The following is a 21,920-nucleotide window of genomic DNA, read 5'->3' on the forward strand; positions in this document are numbered from 1 at the left end:
CAGTACTATTAAAAATGCTATATTCTTGCCCTGGCCAGTGTGGCTCAGTTGGTTGAGTGTCATCCTGTGAAACAAAAGGTTGCTGGTTGAATTCCTGGTTGGGGCACATGCTCCAGTTGCTGTTTTGGTCCTTAGTAGGGGTGGGTACAGCAGGCAACTGATGTTTCTCTCTTTCTCTCCCTTCCCCTCCCTCTCTCTCTAAAAAGTCAATAAAAACATATGTTTTAAAAAATGCTGTACTTTTTTGTTATAATGTTTTTTAATCCTCACCTGAGGAAATGTTTTTATTAATTTTAGAGAGAGAGAAAGGGAGAAACAGAAAGCAAAACATTGATCAGTTGCCTCACATGGGGATCAAACCCACAACCTTTTGGTGTTCAGGGTGACACTCCAACCAACTAAGCGCCTGGCCAGGGCAAAAAATGCTGTATTCTTAACTAGCTGTTGTGGTCTGTGTGTCTGTCCATTCCCAGTCAGAAGACACCTCGAGTAAGTCAACTGATATTGGAATTCTCATTTCTCCATCTGTAAATTGACTCATACATGCAAAAACCTTCCTATGGCATTCTTGCCTCAGTGTTCTACCTCAAAGCTCAGAAAAAAGCACTAGCATAAACACAGGGAGATGTCAAGTGTATGGGGTGGGGTATAAGTCATTGAGGGAAACATTGAAAAAGTATTGACTTTGTAAAGAATCTTCCCCTAGGCTCACAGATGACATTAGTCTCCCTGAATTGAATGGACACCCACTGGGGTTCTTATGGCCAGTGTATGGGGAACCTTCAGTGGGGTCAATATAAACTGCCAGCATTATTTTTTATCTGTAAACTCCAAGTTTAAAACCTGTTTATTGAGATGTCATAGCAGCTAACAGTAATTCAGTGGAAGGTATACAGCACCTTTCTTTAGTGTGTATATTTAACACTGTAGTCAAGGACTTTTCCTCTGGAATAATGGAATATTATGTTACCAAAAGGACTAAATATCCAAATAAGTAGCCTACATGTTTATGCAGCATCAAAACTGATTTTCAATTCAGTGATTTTCAAGTATGGTCCAAATATAGCCCCAGAGGATCATAAATATACCCTAAGAAATCAAGTTGGGCTCAGTTCTTATGGGCAGTCTCTGCAGATGTGCTAATTGTCACAAAGCTGAAGCTTTTTTTCAGAAATGTTTGTAGCCCAGCAGAGGGCCGTTAGCCATACTTTTACCATATAATTAAGGGTTGTGTAACAGTGACCTACTAAGTGTAAATTACCAATCACTAAGATGTGGTCTTTATTAATTCAAGACCTCCTGGTTGGAGTTCCATTTTACTGAGTGTTCTGCTAGCCAAGGTCATTCAGCTCCATGCTCATACACACAGATGCTCAGGACTTTAGGGTGCTGTGATCAGGGTGTTTTCAAGTTGGTTGAGATTTTTGCAGCTCTTCTTGAAATTTTACCACTATTGCTATCATTAGCAGTTTCATTTCTAGTTATTGGTTAACCCTGCAGGTCAGATGATGGAATTCACAAACACATTTACTGGTGATTTATTATTTTTAAAATGTTTTTATTGATCAGAGAGAGCAAGGGAGAAGGATATAGATAGAAACATCAATGATGAGTCATTGATCAGCTGCCTCCTGCACATCCCCTACTGGGGATTAAGCCCGCAACCCTGGCTGGGAATCAAACCGAGATCTCCCGGATGCTAGGTTGATGCTCAACCGCTGAGCCACGCCAGTCAGGCCATTTACTGGTGATTTAAATAGACCATAAGAAAAAGGTGATTCAGCTTGGCCAGTGTAGCTCAGCAGCTGAGCATCGACCTAGGACCCAGGGGATTGTGGTTCGATTCCCAGTCAGGGCACGTGTCCGGGCTGTGGGGCTTAATCCTCAGTGGGGGACGTGCAGCTGATCAACGACTCTCTCATCAATGTTTTTCTCTCCCTCTCCTCTCTACAATCAATAAAGATATATATCTATCTATATTTTAAAAAGTACTTGCATTATGACATTTTATGGGCAACATGCTGCCTGTGAATTTGCTGTTCTCTTGAGCCTGTTTTAATCAGGCTTTCTTTCCTACTCAGCACTTCTAAAAGTTTACCATCTTGACCAGTTCACAACAGGTAACCTTGTTGACTGCTTCCCTTCCTGAAACACTGTCCACTAGAACTTCCAGAAGGCCACTCCCTTGGTTTTCCTACCTCAGGGACAGTTCCTTCTTAATAATCTTTGCTGGTTTATCACGCTAACCAGCCTTTAAGTTGGAGAGCTGAGAATATCCCCTCTCTAGGTAATCTTACCTAGTGTCCTGGCTTCAAGAGTCATGTATTGACATCTTCCCAGTATCTCAGTGTCTCTAGCTTAGACCTCTCCACTCTCCTCCCATGACAACTATGTCTGCCTACCCAATTCATTTGCATCAAGAATCTGGCATCTGGCCTGGCCAGTGTGGGCAAGTGGTTAGGGCATCGGCTTGTGCACAGAAGGGTCATGGGTTGGATTCCTGGCCAAGGGCACATACCTGGGTTACAGGTTCAATCCCTGGCCTTGGTCAGGGCACGTGTGGGAGGCAACTAATCAAAGTGTCTCACACATCAATGTTTTTCTTTCCCCTTTCCTTCCACTCTCTAAAAATCAGTGAACAAAATATCCGTGGGTGAGGATTAACAACATAAAAGGATCTGGCATCCCACCCTGGCCAGTGTGGCTCAGTTGGTCCAGCACTGTCCCATGCACCAAAAGGATGCTGGTTCAATTCCTGGTCAGGGCACATGCCCAGATTGTGGGCTCAATCCCTGGCAGGAGGCAGCAGATGGATGTTCCTCTCTCATATCAACATTTCTCTCTCCCTCTCTCTAAAAATCAATAAAAATGTTTTTTAAAAAAAGAATCAGCACCTCATATTAACTTGTCCAACACCATACTCCTGACTTCTCATCCTCATTGTCCTCCCCATCTCAACATTAACTCCTTTCTTCCATATGATCAGGACAAAACACTTGGCTTTACTCTTAAATCTATTTTTCCCCCTCCTCATTTAACACATGGGTAAATTCTACTCTTCTTAATTTCCAATGACTTCCACAACCACCACCCTAGAGTAAACTACATCACCTCACCTAACAATACTGATAGACCCTTGTTCTCTGCTTTTACCCAGCTACCCAGCAGCCATGATATGATCTTTTAGGTCTGCTCAAAGCCCTCTGTGGCTTTCCTGCATGACCTGGTTTTTCCTCATGCATTCACTTCTCTTGCCACCTTGTGTCCAGCATACTGGCCACCTTATCCCCAGAACATGTCAAGCACGCTCCACTTCAGACTGCATTTGCTATTCTTTGCCTGGAATGCTTGCCCTCAAATATATTACAGGCTTTCCTAGACAACACTGTGAAAACAAATCCTTCCTCTGAATAGTGTTCCATATATTTAACAGCCTAGGCACCAAAGGCGACTAGCAACATGCCTGTTATCACTTAGCATCAATGACAAAATGATGTATGCCTTCTGATGTACACAAAGTACACACCAACAGAGTAACTAGAAAGATACAAAATAAGCACTTAGGCAACTGCCTGAACTCACTTCCTACACACAGCCTCTGCATTGCTATTCCTGTTCTTCCAGCTTCAACATGGCTAGCTCACTAGTTTCAGCTTAGATGTTACCTCAAGACCTCTGCCACCACCGAGTTACCATCTTTGACCACTGCCTGAAAATTCCCCATTAGTATGTTTCAGAGAGGGTGAGTGGCCTCTCCAATCTAGTGAACGGTACTTTCTACATTTTAATGCCAGAAATCAGAATGCTTAAAATCAGTGTCACCCGTTCCCAGTATTTGGTTTGCTTCCAGTCACCAGTGGGCATTGCCAATCTTATTAACAAGTCTCAAATTCTGAACTGCACATCACTAGGGCACATTCCAGATTGCCAAATCACTGGATTTTCCCTGGGTTCAGATGTCCTAGGACCAGGTTTTAAAAAAAATCACTGGCTTACCTTTAGTTTTAACCCTAAGGCATAGGGGAATAATTTCCCAACTTCTCCTGTAAACTCACACATTACATTCTTTTTCAGAGTCAAAGACTTTCCAACTGTTTACAAGGTAATTTCTGAACTGTAAAAACTTCATTTCACTGTATTCCCCCAATCTTGGTGGTGGCCATAATCAGAAAGGGTGAGGACACTTGCACCTGCAATGAAACCTTAGCAGACAGTAACTGTTCCAGATCAGACGCCTTTTCATTCTATACCCACAACCTTCCTCAGATAGTGACACAAGTTCCTTTTTCCTCTGCCCACCAGCCAACCCACATTCCATCTATAACCTCACCTTTAAAAGCAGGGGCCAGCAAACCTTTCCTGCAAAGGTCCACATTTATTTTAGGATTTACAGGCCCTAAAAGTCTTATCACACTCATCTCTGCTCTCGCAGTGCCACAGCCCATCAATCCATAAACAAGTAATCATGGCCGTCCTCCGATAAAGCTGGACACCAAATTAGATTTCAAAACCTGTAAGCTATTGATTTTTCCCATTTAAAAACATAACCACCTTAAAGTCATACAAAACAGGTGGCAGGATAAGCCAGCTTGCCAACTCCAGTCCATGAAGTTTGACAAAAGCTTATCACAATTCCAGGAGACCTAGATTTCTACAGAACTTGGTCCTAACTTGACATGATAAATAAGCTCAGACAATACTTTGCTTCCAGCTGTATTAGTCTTTTTATTCTTTTGGTAATCTCTTCCAGTTAACTACTTCTGTTTGTAGGTGATGAAATGTCTAAGGAATCCACTTCAGATGTTGGCTCAGCTGTGAGCATGGTCTTTCCCTTTACTTCAACTCAGAATTAAGACTTTAGATCCTTGTTTTTTATATTCCAGTCTCAGAAGTATTTTCCACTGCAGAAGTTATCTGAAGACAGTCTATATGCTTTACGGTAGCGGTCTACAACCAGGCGCTAGCTTCTCCAGGAACGCTATACAGGATGGGTTTTAAAATGTATTAAACTAAGAGGCATTCTCTCAAACGAGTTTAAATGCATTTTATTTTTAGACAACCTACATGACATGTTTTTTCTTAAAAACAATGCCTCCGCTCCAAATAAATCAAGGTCAAAATAAATGAAGAGCTCGAGATAACATCAGTCCCATTTGTCCTCGTCCCGGTGTGTGGATGAAAAGCAGCAGCCAGTCATGGTGACAGGTGATAGATCCAAATTGCCAAATTTGTTACTGTAAAGAAAGGAAGACTGTATTAGTACCTTTTCCCAGTATGAAAGCGCGTAACATTTCTAAGTTGCAGATGTAATCCCCTATTCAATCTGGGCCGCCACAAAGACAGACAGAAAGCGCAGGGATTTTTTTCTTTCGCATCCCAGTGCAAACCAAAAGAACAACAGGTTGTTCAAGGTCTATCAGTGGATGCAGAACCATTCTTACCAGATCAGAGGCAGCACATCTTCCAGAAAAGCCTCATTCTGAAGAAAGTCCCACTCACACACTTTGGTTTACTTACAAAACCCTAGGATATTCTGAGTAATTCCTTTTGGCAAATCATTTGTACTGCTCTAAGACAGTCTTTTTGCCTCTAATCTTGTTCAGTGTAGCCTTAAGTTTACCTTGTTCCTAATTTACATGAAAGCCTCTGAAGGCGAGGATAATAATGAATGCCTTCACTTCTTTACTGCTTCCAGTAGTTCCTTGCATAGAAGACATTCATTTAATTTTACTAAAGCAATTTGCGTATCAGTATTTACTAAAAGCTGGTAACATCAACACTTTCAATGATCAACTGCCAATTATCAGCAAACTCAAGTGAGAAAGGTTGATATAGTAAGTTTTCTGTAGACTACAAAGATTCTACACCATAAAATTCTTTTACATAAAACCCTCTTTAGACCCCTGAAGAAAAACAAGACCTGTTCCCACATTTTAAAAGGACTGCAGCAGAATCCATTCTATCTAAGTGGCATGACATAAAAATCACACTTGAAATGTCTCCATTTTTACATTACAGATTTTGCCCCACTTCTGTGTACTTACACATTTTTCCATTTCTAAACCATCCTTAAAGAAAATCATATATGGGGTCACACCATCCTCACGGTAGTCCAGCAGAGCGACCATGCCATCTGGATTCATGTTTTCACCAATAAAGAACTTAGAAAGCAAATAACATCTAGAATTAGACCATTATATACAGATGCACCATATCAAAATAAACTGAACTAAAACAATAAAAAATGACCCAGAACACCATGACTTGATCAAGAGAATTTCAGCAGTCAAGGCTCTGATGCCTCGGAGGAAAATGCTCACTAATCAAACATCTATCTGATCATCTCACTAAAGCACTAATAATGACCAAAATAATAGAGAAATACAGGAATACTTCAGGGATTGTGAGGAGCTTTTCTTTCATTGTCTTAGAAGTAAGGGAAGTCACTTAAGTTCTCCAACAGGAAAAGATCAAGTCTACTGGAAAAAGCTCCTGTGGCAATGAGACACACTGAATTATAAAGAAATTGGAAGACCACCCAGGAGGCTGACAAGCAATTCATGAGAGGAAGAACTAGTAAATGTCACCTGGGTGGGGATGAGATTCTGAAATCAGAAGACAAGATGCGGGAACTCACTTGGGAGCAGGGAAAGCTACTGTCTACAGCCTGTACTACTGGAATTGAATCCATGAAGTATTACAAACTGCTCAAAAGCCCAGAAAAAATATCCACAATTTAATTACAAAGACTTGCATCAATTAACTAATTTTATGCCCTCACAGTTAAAACTATGCAATCCTTTAATCCAAATATTTAAGGTATATATTTACCTGGTAATTTTTGAAATTAGCAAGGATGTGCTTGATTTGTTCTGCAGCCCCTGTCATAAAAGGTTTTACTCTTTCTGGTCTCTGTTCTTCAAGTTTCCCTTTGATTCTAAAACAATATTTTATTAATAGGTTAAAGTACTGACTTCTAAGCAAAATAACTTTGTATTAAGTAAATACCCAAAGTAAAAACAAAAACCCACTGAAAACAGCAAGTAGCTGTCACTGAGCAAAGTAACTAGTTCACTGGATGTGTCAAAACCCCAGTTAACTTATTTCCAAAGTATGGTTCTAAAAAGCTAAAACCAGACCACTTGCTCCTCCAGTATGCTCACATTAGTTTACTTGTTGAAAAGTTGACACCCGCGTGAGTTTATCAGTTAAAAAGTAACACCTCCCCACCCTGCCTGGTGTGGCTCAATGGTTAGAGCCCTCCACCTGCACACCTAAGGGTTAAAAGTCAAGGGCAGTAAATCCCAGCCCCTAGGGGTAAATGCAGAGGCAACCAATCATGTCTCCCCCCTCTCTAAAAATTAATAGAAGAAATATCCCCAGGTGAGGATTAACCAAAATGAACAAAAAACAAAAATAAAACAGTAAGGCCTCCCCACAAGTATGCCTGCTGCTCAAGAATCTCAAAGTTAGCCAATCCCTAAATCCTATAGGATTCCAGATATTAGCTGGGTGTGCCAAGATCACTTACGATTTCATGTAATCTTTGATGTACTTCTTGTAGGCTTCCTTTGTGAAGCTGGTTTCCTGCAAATGATGGTTCATGACAATATCAACACCAGTGACTACTGTGCTTTCGGTACCTTCGCCCTCGGGGCCTTCAGCGGAGGCATTTCCACCAATAAGCGAGTCATCAATGTTACCCTCTGTCCTACTGACCATCTGCATTAAGAAACATAAGTTTAGTTGCAAGACATTCTGACAGCATTAACGCATCCAAAAAAATTTTCACCAGCAGTTCATGTATCCATCACCTTCCCACCAGCTGTTTTTGGTTCTTGTTGAAAACATTTATGACCCCTCGAGCCCAAGAACTTTTTGTTGACCGGAACGAAAACGAGTTATTACAACCCAGTGGAAGTTTTCTGTAGGCTGTTGGGTTGATGATCAAGTACGTACAGGGCAAACACTAAAGGGCTTGGCGATGCCACACCGCAAACGCACCCAGCCTGGGACAGACCGTGGGGAGGATGGGCGCCCAGGCGGCGGACCTATTTCCAGGCTCAGCTCCGCCTCCACTTTTCTAGAAAAACCCGAGCCCGGAAAGCGTCTCCTCCGCCAGGAGGCAAAGGAGAGAATTGCACAATCTCGGGCGGGGGAGCGGCGGAAACCCGAGCTTGCCCAGCCTTGCCTCCCCGCTGCCGAGGCCCGAGGACTCACCTTCCCCTCTACCTCCAGGCACAGCCCGTCTGCGATCTCCCGGATCTTGTAGATATCGGAGAACATCTCATCATCTGCTCGGAGACACAGACCTGCCGTCACCAGAGGCCCAGAGGCCCGGCGCCGGCGCCATTTCCCGCGCTGTCCGGACGCACGCGGTCCCCACCCCTCCCCGGGCGCTCGAGACCTGGGCGCGTGCCCCAGGCACCGACCCCTCCTAGCTCCCAGAAAGGCCGCGGGCACCCGCCAGGCTCCAGACAGCTGCGGCGTCCGTCTTCCCCGCCCCCACCAGCACCCCCACCCCTTGCGCGCGCGACAGCAGGGGTAGAGCAGTCAAGACTCACGGCTGATGAGGTCCCGGTAGATGATCATGATGACGGCTGGAGGGAGACGACGGCGGCGGCGCTGCCTTAGCAGGAGACCGGAGCTCGGAGCGAGCGCGGTGCAGCCGGAGCGGCGCTCGGGGGGAGGGGGGAGCGGGCGGAAAAGGCCGACTCAGCCGCTCCCCAACCTCATATAGAGGGCAAGTCCCCCTACGTCATCGTCCGCTGCGCCTCCGGAAGCGCCGGAAGCGGTGACGTGGCACGCAGAGCCGCGTCGGGGCGGGGCCACAGCAAGGGCCCGAGCGGGGAGGCGGGAGGCTAGCATCCGGGGACTTGGCTTGGGGACGCATTGCCGCGCCTCTCGGGGCTGGCGGGGTAGGAAGTGAGGAAGGGAGGGGAAGGGAGGGGCGCGGAGCGCTTCCGGGAGGGAGGAGGAAGGGGGCCCGGGGCCGCCCCTGAGTGGGGCTTACTTGAAGGGTCTTCAAGCTTCCGCCCCACGCGGCGCCCAACGCAAGTTCCTGCCCCTTTTTGAGAGCAAATAGTGTCAGGTTTCCAGAGTACTTGTAATGCTGCGTAGTAGGGGCTACATTTATGGAGGCTCGGGCCCTTGAGGCCTTGGGGGACCAGGAGGCTGTCCGCGAGGAGAATGGCAGAGGGTGAGGCTTTGGACCAGCCTCTGAGATCTCCGAGGGCCTCGGGGAACTTTTCACATTTGCCCCAAGGGCTGCCCCTGCTGGAATTTTCCGACGCCTCTGTGGGGCGGAGTCGAGTCCCGCCGCCCGGGGAATTCTCGGGGGCGGGGCCCAAGGTCTTCGGGGCTGGAGGGCGGCGGTGTCGGGCGTTTTCGCAGCTCTCCCGTCTCAGTTTGAAAGCTTGCGGGTTCCTCAGGTAGACAGCTGAAGAGCTTTATCTGTTTTGCACTTGGTCATGACTTATGCCCTTTGTCAGAAGAAAGGGTACGTTGACACCTGAAGATGAAGTTTAAATTATATCCCAGGCCCTAGAGGGTTAAACACAAAAATAGGGAGCTTCCTACCTGCCCAGGTATTTGGACTTTAGGTCCAGTTACTGGGGACTAAAAGAAAAACAGACAACCTGAATTCCCCTATTTAGAGGGCTTAAGCCTATATGAAACCTGAGAACTCGTTCCATCCGTATGTTTTTGTGCTCTTCTCTCCAGTTTCTGTTCAGTTGAACACATTGCTGCTCCCTGGCCGGTTAGGCTGCGTGGTTGGAGTGTCTGCCTGTGGGAAGGGTCCCTGGTGCGGTTCCGTCCGAGGGCAGGTGCCTGTGCTGGAGAAAACCAATGGATGTGTCTCTCTCACATCGATGTTTCTCTCTTTTCCCTGTCCACTCTGTCTGAAAAGCAATGGGGGGGAAAATGTCTTTGAATGAGGAAAAAAGGATACTGCTTCAAGCTTTATAAAAACAGCCACATTGAAAAGTGCTGAAGTTAGAGTCAGCACATAGGTCCTGATTGTGAACAAGTTAAACTATCAGAAAATTTAATTCTAGTATATCAAAGAATCAGGCAACTATAACACATTAAGAATTTTTCCTAAATCCAATAATAAAGCATTTTACAAAGAGAGAGCATCCCTTGTGAAAGAGCAGGCCACAGGACAGTGAAATTGTTACAGAAAAGAAGACCTGGCAGGAAAAATTTCAGAACAGGTGAATTTTAGAGGATGTTTATTAAAGCTGGAGACAATGAAACAAGGAAGGGGGGACTGGGGAAATAAGCTTAGGCCGGGCTGCTTCGGCTCACTAAAGTCAGAGAATAGGGGACAGTGGGGAAGGTTCACACGGTTTGCCCTGGATGAATTGCCACTGCCCATTGCAGCCCTGGTTGCAAGCCTAGCGGAGTCCCTTAGAGTCTGGGAAATGCATGGCGGTAGGGAAAGGCACAGGTGTGCTCCAGGAAAGGAGTGAGCACGTTTTGAGGGGTTTTAAAGTCTGGGTGTTTAGGGGAGGTTTTAGGGGAGAACCTTAATAGAATATTCATCAGCTTTATGCTGATATACCTAAATGAGGTTAATTCATCTGTCCTTGGGTGTGGTTGACAAATGGCACTAATGGGATTTCTGCTGTCTGTCTTCCTGAGTAGGGTGATTCAAGCTATTCACCCTCTGGTTGGGGAGGAGAAGTGTAAACCATTTACTCTTAAGTGTCCCTGGTTTAGGGAAGACAGAATTTACTAGATGGCCACAAACTGCTGTTTAACTGTCTCCATTTCCCTATTCCGCTTGGCCTGACTTACTAGCCTGTCTCAAAATGAGATGACGGAGGAGTCAAAATGGAACCATCACATCTATCTTTTTTTAAATTTTTTCATCACATCTATCTTGCAGGCAGTCACAACAGGGGAAGGACCAATGGGGTGCGTTCTAGCTGTGTGTTTCCTTTCTGAGGGGCTATTCTAGAATCCCCAATGAACAAATTACAAAAGGATGCATCTAGTTGCAAGGACGGTAACAAACTGTAGTCTTCTAGCTCATTGACACTGGCTCATTGCCATACCAAATAAAATCAGGACTTTGTTGTTAAAGAAAAATGTAAGCAGCTAGAAGTCCCTGCTGTGGTTCTCAGTGTAGAGGTGTTCACTTTGTTCACTGGGGGTCAGGTTGAAAGTTATTAGACTGATTTGCAAACCAGAATACCAGTAATGTAGCATAAGAAATTCTTAACTGGTTAGATGTAGTGTAGAAAGTAGTCAGCCAAGTTACAGAAAATGTGGTTAGATTATTAAGGAATTAGGCAAGGGAGTTGGAATGCTGTATATAATTGTGACAGGTGATTAGCTAAGCTGGACTATTCTTGGTGTGTGATCTGAACCCTTCATTTTGAGACAGTTAAGGAATTCTCATTTCTCTTTTTTCCTACACCCTTCGTACTCTAATAACAAATCATTGCTTTAGTCAAATTACAAGACAAGATTCTTTCCTTTACAGCAGAGCTGTCTCAAAGAACTTCCTGTAACAAAGGATATGTTCTATATCTGCTTTGTCCAACACAGTAGCCACTAGCTGCTTGTGACTATTGAGGACTTGAACTGTAGCTAAATGTGACTATGAAACTAAATGTTTACTTCTATTTAATTTTAATTAAATTTTTAAATCCTCACATGAGGATATGTTTTTATTGATTTGAGAGAGAGAGAAACAGCAATTAGTTGCCTCCTATACACACCCTGGGGATCGAACCCGCAACTTAGTTATGTCCCTTGACGGAAAATCAAACCTGCAACCTTTTGGTGTTAGGATGATGATCCAACCAAGTGAGCCACCCAGCCAGGGCTTAATTAATTTAAATTTTAATTCCCATGGCTAGTAACTTTATTGGACAGCAGAGCTTTATAATTTAAGCTCTATGAGGTGGGGGCTTTGTTTTGTTAATTGCTGTACCTCAGCACTCGAACAGGGCCTGACTCAGTTGTTGAATGAATGGATGAAATTGTTAGATAGGACAAGGGTCTTACGGTCTGGGCCTTCTTACAAAATGCTATTCTTGCTAAATGTTAAAATGTGGAACAGTATTTTGCAGAAGCAGCTGTAAACAATATGAGCTTGAAAAGAACCCAACCAGATAAGTGTAGCCAACTTCAAAGAAATCAGTGTGTAATTAATCAAATAGTGTATATAGGAAAGGGCTAGGCCTTCCTTCCGGGAGACAGAGTTTTGGATGTGACTTGCTGCAAGTAAATAAAACCTCCTAATAACTGTCATATCTGGTTCTTGAATACCCCAAGCCAGGAACCCCTTGCGTCCCATAACAGATGTGTAAGCACTTTGTCATTCATCACATAAATGAATGAATGAATAGTTGAGTTATTTTCCTATATTTTTAACTCACCATTCCAGATTACTAACTTGTTGGTAGGCTTACTCTTCTTTTCTACATGACCTCTCCTTTCCTGGCACATCCTGTCTGTCTGCCCACCACTCCCCATAACAGTCATGGAATTCAGCTTATAATAGGAACCCAGTTCAATTTTAGAATATCAAAAAAAATTTAGGATTTCGAAAGAAAAGTCCTGAAGATAATCAAATTTCATTATGACAACAAAGCAAGGTACACAGTAGTATAAATAGTGTCAGTATCCCTTTTAGGAAAAGAATATACATCTGTTTGCATATGTATACAGTTTTTTTCAGAAGTTTCATAATATATTATTCATAGTAGAAATTGTGATTGGAGTTAATGTAAAGAAAGGATTTAGAAAAAACTTTATTTTTAAAAAAAATTTTATTGATTGATTTTCAAGAGAGAAACATCAATTTGTTGTTCCACTTATTTATGCATTCATTGGTTGACTCTTATATGTGCCCTGGCCAGGGATCAAGTCGCAACCTTGGTGTACTGGGACTATGCTCTTAACTACCTTAGCTACATGGCCAGTTATTTTTCAAGGCTGCTTTAGCAGGGGGTCTCTGGAATGTTAACTGGAAAAGGAAGTACTTTTGTTATTGTTGTTAATCCTCACTGGAGGATGTTTTTTTCCATTGATTTTTCAGAGAGAGTGGAAGGGAGATAGGGGGAGAGAGAAACATTGATATGAGGGAGACACATCAATTGGTTGCCTCCTGCACTGGCCCTGATCCGGCCGGGGATTGAACCTGTAACCTAGTTAGGTGCCCGTGACCGGGAATCGAACCAGAGACCCGTTGGTGCACAGGCCAACGCTCTAACCACTGAGCCACATCAGCCAGGCAAGGAAGTAATTTTTTTTTAGCTCTCATAGGGCACACTAGTGCATAATGTATAATGGCTTTTATTATTTATTTAAAAAAATATATCTTCATTGATTTCAGAGAGAGGAAAGGAGAGGGAGAGAGAGAGATAGAAACATCAATGATGAGAGTCATTGATCGGGCCTGCAACCTGGGCATGTGCCCTGACCGGGAATCGAACCCTGATCGCCTGGATCCTAGGTCGATGCTCAATCGCTGAGCCATGCCCGGCCGGGCTATAATGGCTTTTAGAACAAAGTTTTAATTCTATTTGAAATATCATATGTGTAGGAATTTGTTCAAAAGTCCAAGAATTAAAGTTATAGAAATGTATACAAGAATATATATGATGTAAAAATAATATATATAGTATATATTTAAAATTTATAATCTGAAATCTATAATATATAAATATATAATGTAAGAAGGTAAATATAATTACAAAAATAAATATGTCATGTATATCCTTATATATCATATGTACAATATAAGTATACAAGGTGTCCCCAAAAATGTATATACACTTTGAATAATTATTCATTCCAATGGATTAAATCTGAAAAGAAAGAAACATCAGTTGAGCTAGCAGCTGTTAAAGTGTATATACATTTTTTTGGAACACCCAAAATTTATATGAACATGCATATAAAATTTTTTATTGGCCCCTTTTTGTCCTACCTTTTAGTATAGATGTAGAGTTTTACACCATTCTCAAAAACTGTCGCAGTATGATGAGAATTCATTTTGAAACAAATAGCTTTATGTTGTTAAGAAAATATACTTCCAAGTGGTCTCACTCCTGATAATTCTGTGAAGGTGTCTAAGGAAAAACACATTGTGTTTTCCTTTACCTTCATGCATAATACTTCTGACACCAGATGTGTGGCTTTTTCCCCCATACCAACCAATTCTACAGCTGGATGTCCTATGATTCAATTCAATTCTGACGCTAGCTACCCAGATCCCACAGGTTAAATCCCACAAGTTCCTGGTAAAGGAAACCAGAACGAGAAAAGAACAGTTTTCTGGAGCACTGTCTGTAGACTGACAGAAGTGTAATCGTCCTGACCCCTCTTAAGGGAATTGCTCAACAGTCAAGTTTTGGAGAGTGAGCCAACTGTCGGAGGGCTGAATGATGGGAAAGAAATTGCTGAAAACACCTCACTTTAATTCTTTTCTCTCTCTCTGAAAAAGAAGCTATCAACTCTATACACACTAAAGGTTAATTTCACTGAGATTGTCACCTTCTATGTAGATCCTTTATGGCCACTGTTAAATATTGCAACCACTGGTCTCCTCTTGGAAATTCCCATTTTTTTTCTCCCTAATTTTACTGTGTAGCACTTATCATCAACCAACGTAGTATTTCTTTACTTACTATTTTATCTTCTGTCTCCCCTCAAGACAATGTAAGCACCATGGAGGTAGAGATTCTTATTTTTTGCTCACAGATGTATCCCCAGTGCCTGGAACAGTGACTAATAGTCAAAAATTGTTCAATGAATGAACTGCAGACCAAGACTCATAATAGTAACCAATACAGGTTTAGCATCATATTCCAGCACAGCTAGCCTATGAGGTAGTCATCCTTGTGTGATCCGATTTTTGAATTCCTTTATGACCAGCAATTTAGATTTTTGGCCATACCATTGACTGAAAAATAAAGATGGAAGCCCAGAAGCTAGCGACTAGAAGAGGCTGTCTGTATAAGTTAACACGGAAAAGAGCTCTTCCCATGGAGCAGGAAAAGGTCTCTAAGACATGTTTTTAAGTGAAAAAAGCAAGTTATAGAACAGCATAACACATACATCATACCATTCATTTAGCACAGACACACATGATAAAACCAGTATACTGCTATGGACATGTGTATATATTTGTAAAGGCATAGACAGTCTAGAAGGATGTGCATCAAACTGGTAACAGTGGCTAACTCTGGGAGGCAGCTGAGATCTCTCTCAATTGTGTGGCTGGGAGGTAATGGGTTTTCTGATCACTTAGTAAGCACAGGATGTGTGTGTGTGTGTGTGTGTGCGCGCGTGGTGTGCACACGCGCTACTATGCATTTTTAAAAAATTTAAAAACAAACTATTTTGCTAAAAATGACAGCAAGTTCTTATCAGGGGGTATCGAAGGAGGGATAAGCGGATGCCTGCCGACGTGCAGGAGGAAGATAGCTTATCTTTTACTTGCCACTCTTAAGTGAAGAGCACGCTGGTATGGCAAGTAGAGATAATATAATTTGGAGAGTATATTTCTTTTTCTTATACTTTGCCTTGCTTGAAAACTATTGGTAGCAGCTTATGGAGTTCTATGTAGCACATAACACCTTCAAAAATTAATGAGGCAACTGGTGCAACCTGAAAATGGGAGTAACAGTAAGATGAAGCCAGTAGTAAGGAAGGTATCAAACAGGGTGTCATAAAGTCCTGCACAGTCCATGGAGGTGGGCTCCAGACTTGGTCAGAAGCTTTTAGCAACTGGAAAAAAAAAGGTTGGGGGCAAGGAGGAAATAAAAGAAAAACCATTTTTTCTAGGAATTTTTTTAGTATCCGATAATTAGACACATAACGCATTTCTCCCAGTGGCCCTCATCAGTAAGTGCTCCTACAATAAATTTAATAATGGGTTTCATATGACTTATTTCTAATAGCCTCCTTCAGCCCTGGCCAGTGAGGCTCAGTTGGTTGTGTTGTTCCATGTACTAAAAGGTTGCTGGTTCAATTCCCGGTCAGGGCACATGCCTGGCCTCGAGCCCGAGTAGGGGACATGCAGGAGGCGACTGCTTGATGTTTCTCACTCACATCGATCTCTCTCTCCCCCTTCTTCTCTCTCTAAAAAAGAAAATCAATAAAAACATTAAAAAAATATATCCTCCTTCAATGTAGGCCTAATCTCAGTTAATAAGATCAGAAAGTTTAAGGGGAAATTCATTTAAGTATTCCTTTTCATTTTTGTAGATAAATAAAAATTAGTGTGATTTATGCTTTGTAGGAATATTGGAGCCTATAGCTCGAAGGTCATTATTTCAACAGGCATGAGGTAGATGCCCTTTTATTTAGATTCTCTTCATTCTCCCCTCTTCTTCCTTTCTCTATTTCTTGTCACAGTGGGCCATCTTAAATCCAGTCAACTCCCACCTTAGATCCATTCATTGGAAGCAGACTCAGCACTGTCAGCAGCCGCAGCTATTCTTGGGTCCTGTGAGGTGGGCCAAAGTGTGGATATTGCCGAGCCACTGCCAGGCCCAACACATTGGAGATGCAGTCACCACAGTCTCCCTCCTCCAGTCAATAAGCAGGCTGATGAGTCAGGTCTAATTTCATTTCATGGATAATTAATGATTGGAAAGGACTCTAATTCCAGCTCAACACGTCAGCACGCATTCGTATAATTCTACCAGCCTAAATAAGGGTTGGGTATTTCCCTAAAGTAGAGTCTGAACAGCAGAAGGGACTTTTAAGTTTTTAGGAAAGTTTTTATTAAAGTAAAATATACATACTGAAAAACACACATATTGTAAGTGTACAACCCAATAATTTTTCACAAGCTGAACACACTCATGCCGCCAGCACCCAGATCTATACACAGATCACCACTAGCACCCCAGAATCTCCCTTTTTGCTCCAGAAGGGCCTCTGAGAAGTTCTTTTACACATTTTCCTGCCTGCTTTTAAATAGATCTCTGTCTAAATCCACCTACAAAAACCGGCAGACACTTTTCCTTTTCATTTTAATTATTTATTTCTATGACTATAGAATCACAATTCATTTTAGGAACTGCATAAAGTTATCATGTGTGCTTTTTTGTAGTAGCAGAAAATTTCTTTTCTTCTTTTGCTTAGCTCTCCTGTCTCCCTCTCCTCCTCCCCCTGCTTCTTGTAGTCTCACCGCCCCGCAAACATCCTTGTAATCACTTCCCAAGTTGAAAAATGGAACAGGTTTGAGCAGCCCCAAAGCTGCCCCTTGTGCCCCATCCCCATCAAGCACTTATCCTGCCTTTCCAAATAATAGAAGCAGCAAAGTGTTGTGGGGTTTTTTTATTTATTTTTATTTAAAAAAAATTTTTTTATATATCTTTATTGACTTCAGAGAGAGGGCAGCAGAGGGAGAGAGACAGAAACACCAATGATGAGAGAGTCATTGGGGATCAAGCCCGCAGCCCGGGCATGTGCCCTGACCGGGAATCGAACCCCGATCTCCTGGATCCTAGGTCAGTGCTCAACTGCTGAGCCACGCCCGGCTGGGCTGGTGTGGTTTTTTTTATAAAAATGGTTCCAATTAATACAGTTTTTAAAAGAAAGGGTAGATAACAGTTTCAGTTTGGGATGATACAGAAGCTCTGGAAATGATTATTATATTTTTCATTTTAATTTTTTCACTTGAAGTGAGTGTACATTTTTTGGTGGTGGAGGTGAGGAGATAAGGGAGGGTGGATACACCCTAGGGTGGAAAGTTCTAAGTACAGAGGATTATAGTTTCTCACTCCTGAATCAAGATCAGGGCTTTCCCTTAACGCTCCCAGGTAGATCGGAGAGTTTTAGGAGGAGGCATCCCTTGGAATGCAATCCCTCACCCTTAGGCCTTGGAGGGGGGGGTGGAGAAGTAAATCCTTGGGTGTGGTCTGCCCTACCTGTTGACTCAGCTTCTCACCCAGTCAGGCTCTTGGCGTGCACAGATTTCTCCCTTGAACCTGAGGATCCTTGCATCTGACTCACCTGAGGAGGCAAAGCAGGAGTTATCTCAAGCAGCAGCAGGACTAGACTGCCCGCTTCTCCCACCCTGTACCCACCATTCCAAACAGCCTCCTGCACCCCAGGGGCTCTCACACATCACTTGGATCTGTTCCTTTTCTAGATTCTCTGGGTGCTCTTAGGGAGGAACCCAGGAGTCTGGAACTATTTCAGCATGGAGGCATGAATGGGAAGCAGAATGTGCCGTTTTAGGAGACAAATTCACAGTTGATTTGTGTTATTCTAGTTATTTTTTTTGTTTGTTAGTTCGCTTAATCTTTGACATTCAAAATGTAGTCCATTTGCCAGCAACCTCACCTGGGAGTTTATTAAAAATACGGTATCTCTGCCTGGCCAGCATGGCTCAGTGGTTGAGCGTTGACCCATGAAACAGGAGATCGTAGTTCAATTCCTGGTGGGGGCACATGCCTGGGTTTCGGGCTCGATCTCCAGTAGGGGGCATGCAGGAGGCAGCCAATCAATGACTGTCATCATTGATGTTTCTCTCTCTCTCACCCTCTCTGAAATAAAAATAAACATATTAAAAATATATATATATAGCATCGCTGCCCAGCCAGTGTGGCTCAGTAGTTGAGTTGACCTAGGAACCAGGAGGTCAGGGCACATGCCCAGGTTGTGGGCTCAGTCCCCAGTAGGGGGCTTGCAAGAGGCAGCCAGCTAATCGATGCTGTTTCTCTCTCATCAATATTTCTCTCTCTCTATCCCTCTCTCTTCCTCTCTCTCTAAAAACCAATAAAAAACATTTAACTATATATATATGTGTGTGTGTGTATATATGAGTGTGTATATATATATATATATACGTATATATATACATATATATATATATATATGATCTCTGTCTCTACCCAAGACCTCCCAAATCAGAAGCTGCACTTTAACAAGATCCCAGGTGATTCATATGCTCAATTGAGAAGCCCAATTCTACAGTAAAATATACTTTTATAATTAAAAAGATGATAGTTTTTTTCAATGATAGACCTTCTCCAATGACTCTTACTCCTTTTTCTGGGCTGTCAGGCTGGAAGCTGGAGACCACTCTGTATAGAAGAGCAACTCCCTGTATGTGAGTTGGGCATTTGGATGAAGATTCATCTTTCCTTTCTCCCTGCTATGGAGATAAAACCATAAAACATTTATGGCAGCAATTCTCAAGCACCCAAAATGGATGTGAAAGAAAATTTTAAGCAGCATATTAATCAATAATGAAAATATTATTATCATGTGATTATGGGGACAAAATGATTGCTAAAATCATAATGCTTTCTGGGGGAAGATAATAAAGTGGAAAGAGAAGTGGGTGAAATCAGAGGTTGTGGCAGGGAAAGATAAAAAAAGAAAGCCACCACAGGAAATGACAACAAGAATATGACTAATAATGCCTTAGCCCCACCCGCCCTCGGAGTAGAGTTCCTCTCACAAAGGTTTGTGGACATCTGCACCTGTCGACTCCTAGGCTGAAGAGCTATGGGGAAAGTGTTGAGACAGCTTTCTATTTCAGGGTGTGCCTACTACTTTCTACTGTAGAGTAATGGATGGACTTAAGTGTGTGGGCTCCCTGCTCACTGGCCTAGACTTTGACAGTGAATCTCTCTATGAGTCTGGGCCAGTTCCTCCCCATGTGTGAGAAAATAAGGAGGAGGTGTCTTTTTCTCAGAGGCAAATGAGTGCCTGGGTTTAAATCCTAATTTTACTGCCTTACTATCTACAGAACTTTGGACAAAATAATCTCTCTGTTCCTCAATTTTCTCATCTATACAATTCAGAAGATGAGACTATTATTTACTTCGTAAGACTGGGACAATGTGTATAAAGCAAGTAGAACAATGCCTAACACATAGTAGGTGCTGACCTCTTTAACCTCATCTCAATTCACAACCCCCTTATCAGGATGCTCCAGCCACCCTGGCTTCCTGGGAGTGTCTCAAATAAGAATTCTTTAAGCCACCTGGAATCACCTGCCTGCTTTCCACGGCTTATTCCATGTCAAATTTCAGATTTTAGCTTTAAGATAGTTTACTGGGAGTGCCTCAGATGAGAACTCTTTAAGCCACCTGGGATCCCCTCTCTGCTTTCCATGATTTATTCCATCTCAAATTTCAGATGTTAGCTGTAAGATAGCTCCAGAGACAGGCCTTCCTTGACCATCCTTCATAAAACAGGGCTCTCAAAACCTAGTTCCTTACCAAGCAAAATAGAGACAGACTCATAGACAGAGAGCAGGCAGACAGTTCTGGTGGGGGGAAGGTACTGGGGTGGTGGTGGTGGAGGGATTGAGCAAAAAAGAAAAAAAGAGAGAGAACTCATGGACATGACAACAATGTGGTGATTGTGGGGTGGGGTGTGGAGGTGGAAGAGGGCATAGAGGGGATATATGGTGATGGAAAAAATCAAATTAAATTAAAAAAATAACAACAACTAGTTCTTTTCCTTCATGGCATTCACTACTATGTGTAAGTAAAAACTTATCTGTTTATTTAATACCTGTCTCCATCACTAGACTATAAACACCAGGGGAGAGTTTTTTATTTTGTTCTGCCTTATACAGTTGCTTGGTACTTACTAGGCATTCAGTAAATACGTGTTGGGGAAAAAACAAACAAAAACAGAGTGGCTCAGTTGGCTGAAAGGTTGCTGGTTTGATTCCTGGTCAAGGCACATACCTGGGTTAGGGGTTTGATTCCCGGGAGGAGGACTTATGGAAGGCAAATGAGGAATGTTTCTTTCTCACATCGATGCTTCTCTCTCTCCTTTCCTCTCCTCTCTCTAAGCATGTCCTCGGGTGAGGATTAAAAATAAAATAAAAATAAAAACTTAAAAAAAAAAAAAGGACTAGATGAATAAAATCTGGGCAAGTTCTAGGGAAGCAACTCTTTACCCAGGCATGCGCCAAACTACTAAATAAGCCATGCTGTGTTTTTCTCCCCAAGTGTGTGGCTAGTACTGTTCTAAAAGCAAATTCTTAATTCACTTGTTTATTAATAGAATATGATCACTATGCATTTTCTCAGTCAGCGGGTATTAGTAGTAGCCACCTCCACATCAGTGGGGTGTTCGCTGTATTACATGTTTTTGATACTACAAAGCGGCTGGGGACAGTGGCTTGATGGCCCTGCTTCCCGGCTGAGAGTTGGTTGCCGTTAAGGTTCTACTGCGTGTCCAGCAGAGGGCGCCGCAGAGACATGCCTCTGGCGGGCTGGGCGCGGGCGCAGCTCCACCGGGAGGGGCGCGGGGAGAGCAGAATGACGTTGGGATTGACGGCAGCAAGGTTTTAGCACAATCCGGGACGCTTTCCAATTGCCACGTGGCTTCGGAACCCAGTATAATGCAGTGGTTTCCGAATCTGGCTGAGTATCATTGGGACTTGGAGAGCTTTGAAAAATACAGATATCTGAGAGGCACCCACAGCAATTCTGGTTCGGGAGGACCTGGGCCCTGTACCCTCTTTGCGCTGTTCCCGCTGATTTTGATGATCAAGAGGTTTGGGATCCCTCGGTGAGAATTCACATCCGTGAGTCGGGGAGCAGAAGGGGTGAGGAAGAGACAAATCTGGTTCCCACTGCCAAGCCTGCTGGTTTGTAGCCGGTTTTCGGGCGTGTAACCTTCCTTGGCACCCCCCCGCCCCCCATAACATAGAGATAATAAAGATGGAGCTATAATGCTTTTTATCCTCACCCAAGGATATCTTTTTCCATTGATTTTTTAGAGAGAGTGGAAAGGAGGGAGGAGGGCGAGAGAAAGAGAAACATCAATGTGAGAGGGCCAGATCGAACCTGCAACCGAGGCACCTGTCCTTGCCTGGGAATCGAACTGGGGACCCTTTGGTCCTGCAGGCCGATGCTCTAACCACCGAGCAAAACAGGCTAGGGCAACCTTGTAAGGTTATTTTATTT

The 21,920-nt window shown here is 43.1% G+C and overlaps 1 protein-coding gene and 1 non-coding gene across 2 annotated transcripts; both read right to left on the reverse strand.

The window, feature by feature from the left end:
* Window positions 1-5,029: 5,029 nt before the first annotated feature.
* TPT1 (tumor protein, translationally-controlled 1) lies at window positions 5,030-8,705 on the reverse strand. Its single transcript, XM_016205437.2, has 6 exons — window positions 8,565-8,705; window positions 8,221-8,294; window positions 7,532-7,722; window positions 6,832-6,937; window positions 6,045-6,161; window positions 5,030-5,234 (listed from the first exon to the last, which is right to left on the reverse strand). Exons 1-6 carry the CDS (start codon window positions 8,590-8,592, stop codon window positions 5,232-5,234), a joined length of 519 nt encoding a protein of 172 aa, XP_016060923.1. The 5' UTR covers window positions 8,593-8,705; the 3' UTR covers window positions 5,030-5,231.
* Window positions 5,303-5,429, reverse strand: LOC148093708 (small nucleolar RNA SNORA31). Its single transcript, XR_015714130.1, has one exon. It is a non-coding gene; the product is annotated as a small nucleolar RNA SNORA31 (small nucleolar RNA).
* Window positions 8,706-21,920: the final 13,215 nt, after the last annotated feature.

Source organism: Miniopterus natalensis, chromosome 2, assembly GCF_054644295.1.
Source record: "Miniopterus natalensis isolate mMinNat1 chromosome 2, mMinNat1.hap1, whole genome shotgun sequence".
In the NCBI taxonomy this organism is placed as follows: Eukaryota; Metazoa; Chordata; class Mammalia; order Chiroptera; family Miniopteridae; genus Miniopterus; species Miniopterus natalensis.